Here is a 3,048-nt window from a genome sequence, read left to right on the forward strand (position 1 = left end):
CGTGACAACTGTTTTATTCTTTGATCATCTCCATCATTTGATGTATGTTTTTGCTGGAAACATGCTATTCTTTTTTATCTCTCCCCCCCTCCCTCTATCTCTCCCTCTCTTAATTTTTTGCTAGATTTGAGCAATGCTAATTTTTCATTTTCATAGTATTATTGTTTGTTTTATTAATTTTCATAGTTTGGGCTTGGTTGTGCATGTTAACAAGTTGCAAATATGCAATTTTTCATAAATTTAGGAAACGAACACATTCGAATTAAGATGTTTTGTTCAAGTAGACGAATATGGATTTTTTCTTTACTGGACGGCGGAGGGAAAGGTACACAATTTTTATTAATATTTATTGGTTTTTGTTTTTGCAATGAATTATTATTCGTTTGTTGTACAGGAAGCACAAATTTTGGATTTGACACAAGTGAGCGATGTTCGATCTGGTTGTTGGCTGAAGGTATGGTTTTTTCTGTTTCAAAACAGCATGTTTGAAGGTAAAATTGCTATTTACATTTTATCAGGATACCAAAGCTCCACCTGATTTTGAATTGCGTTTCACGGGCAGTCGGGAATCGCTTGAAAGTCGGGCAGTAACTGTGGTCAGTGGGGTCGATTTTGTGAATTTAAATTTCACCTGTTTTATTGCTGAAGAAGCTACCATAGCTCAGGTATGAATTTACTATATTAAATTTATTTAATATCTTTTGATATTATTTATTCTTTATATATAATTTGTATGACATTTTGCAATTATTTTTAATTTTTATTTCGTTGCTTTTATTGCTCTATGCTAATTTGAACTTGTTGTATATTGTAGGAATGGAAAATTGCCATGATGAAGGTATTGAAAAATTTTCGCGTTGCTCACGTATGCCCGATGACTTGTTTGCTCAAACAGTAAAACTCATTTTCACACGCTGACTGAGTGACTGTTTTGTTGTTCATGCTGACTGAATTTTTAGCTGGAAAATGCTTTCGTTGAGCTTGAACGCCAACCGAAAAATTCCCGTAAAGAAGTATGCATCTGTGGTTATTTCTTTTTCGTTTGTGAATGTATTTTTTTAGCATTGTTCGTACTTTTATTTCTGGAAGAACAGAAAAATTTATCATCCAGTGCCTTGTTGATTCAAGACTTTGCGAAGGCAAGGTATAGAATATTGAGCAGTAAATTAAAAATTTGTTGCAATTATAATTTGCCATTTTTGGCATTATTGGCTTTTCGTTCTGTTTAGAATCTCGAAATTGATCCGGAAAAGTTCTCTTTTGACACGTTTTATCACCTTTGCGTGCGTATATGTCCAAGACCTGAAATTCAGGAACTTTTTTCACAAATGTTTGATTCTTTTCTTTTTGGAACTTTTTTCTTTTTGGAAATTCTAATTTTATTCATTTCATTTCAGTGCTGGAAGCGAAGAATTTATCACTGTTGCTCAGTTGATAAGCTTTTTGAATGAAGTATTTCGATGTTCATTTTTAAATCAAGAATCTAGATTAATAATCATTGAATTGATGTTTCAGAAGCAGAGGGATCCAAGATTGAACGAGATACTCTACCCGGAATGTGATAAATCGAAAGCGATGATTGTTTTACGAAAATACGAACAAGTCGAAGAACATGTTAACCAGGGTAATTTTCTTCATTGAACTGTGTGTGATATTTATTTTATATATGGTTGTTTAAAATATGACGAGCTTAATTGATTATGTTTGTGTTATTTGAAGAAAAATTGTATTATGATGGCTTTTTGCGCTTTATGATGTCTGAAGATAATGCACCAATGCTGTACGACAGAATAGAGCTGAACCAAGACATGGACCAACCGTTGAGCGATTATCTTATCAACAGCTCTCACAACACTTACTTGACCGGGCGTCAGTTCGGTGGCAGATCTTCTGTTGAAATGTACCGACAAGTTCTTCTAAGTGGGTGTCGGTATGCATTATTTGTTTATTTGTATTGTTTTCCGATTATTATTTTTTTTCAAATTATTTTTCAGTTGCATAGAGTTGGATTGTTGGGATGGAACTAGCGGCGTTGGAAAAGACGAACCAATCATCACGCATGGCAAAGCCATGTGTACAGATATTCTTTTTAAGGTAATTTCTACGTCGAATGGATGAAATTTTATTTTTTGTCGCCTGGTGATTTTTAGGATGTTATAGCTGCCATAAAAGAAACTGCTTTTGTTACGTCTGTGTATCCGGTTATTTTATCGTTTGAAAATCACTGCAGGTTTGTATGATTGTAAAAATCAGTTACAACGATCAGTCCAATTGCTTGCTGCACATGCGCTGTGCTTACTGTGTTTTGCTTTAATTTTTCATTTTAGCAAAAAGAATCAACTTAAAATGGCTGCTTATTGCATGAAAATTTTTGGAGATATGCTCTTGTCATCACCGCTGAGCTCACATCCGGTGAGTTCATGTTTATTATAATTGCCTGTAGTTATCAATCACTTCGTGTAGATTTGCCCATTTTTCTAACACTTACACATTTATGTATTGGTGTGTTTTGTTTATTGTTCAGCTTGAACCTGGTGTTCCGTTACCTTCTCCAAATCAGCTGAAAGGAAAAATTTTGATCAAAAGCAAACGCTTAAATCCAGATGTTGAAAAGCAAGAATTGGAACAGTTTCTCAAGAAAGGTCAGCTCGATGAAGATGTTGAAGAGGTTTCAGAGAATCCGGAAGTTGATGAAACGCCTGGAACTGATTCAACCACTGACGGTAAATGTTACATATATATCAATATGTTTAAAGAACTGTAATTTTTTTCATGTATTAAAATTTTTTGTTTTTGAATGGATTTGTTTCATTTTTGAAAAGCAATCTGTGTTGTTTGCTTGCAGTACTGAACGAAAATGAAGCACATCCAGAATTGAAAGGTACCGAATCGGTCACATTTCGCAGTGAATTTGCGTTTCTTTTGGCAGGTGCAAAAATAAAAGAAGTAAGCGGGAAAACAGTGCAATTTATGATGCACCATTTTTTATGGGCAAATTTAAATTTGCATGCTCTTTTAGATGGGCGATTGAGCAACAGAAGAAGAAGA

The 3,048-nt window shown here is 34.2% G+C and overlaps 1 protein-coding gene across 1 annotated transcript; it reads left to right on the forward strand.

The window, feature by feature from the left end:
• Window positions 1-660: 660 nt before the first annotated feature.
• Tsp_13132 (1-phosphatidylinositol-4,5-bisphosphate phosphodiesterase beta-4) lies at window positions 661-2,889 on the forward strand (the record flags this gene model as incomplete). The annotated part of the gene is made up of 10 exons (XM_003367918.1): window positions 661-665; window positions 1,063-1,144; window positions 1,230-1,330; window positions 1,488-1,624; window positions 1,720-1,930; window positions 1,995-2,094; window positions 2,151-2,230; window positions 2,328-2,412; window positions 2,525-2,768; window positions 2,846-2,889. Coding segments are annotated over 9 exons (1,041 nt in total), but the record flags the coding sequence as incomplete, so codon positions are not given.
• Between the last annotated feature and the right edge of the window lie 159 nt (window positions 2,890-3,048).

The sequence above is a fragment of the Trichinella spiralis genome (assembly GCF_000181795.1).
Source record: "Trichinella spiralis strain ISS 195 chromosome Unknown Scfld3453, whole genome shotgun sequence".
Classification (NCBI taxonomy): domain Eukaryota; kingdom Metazoa; phylum Nematoda; class Enoplea; order Trichinellida; family Trichinellidae; genus Trichinella; species Trichinella spiralis.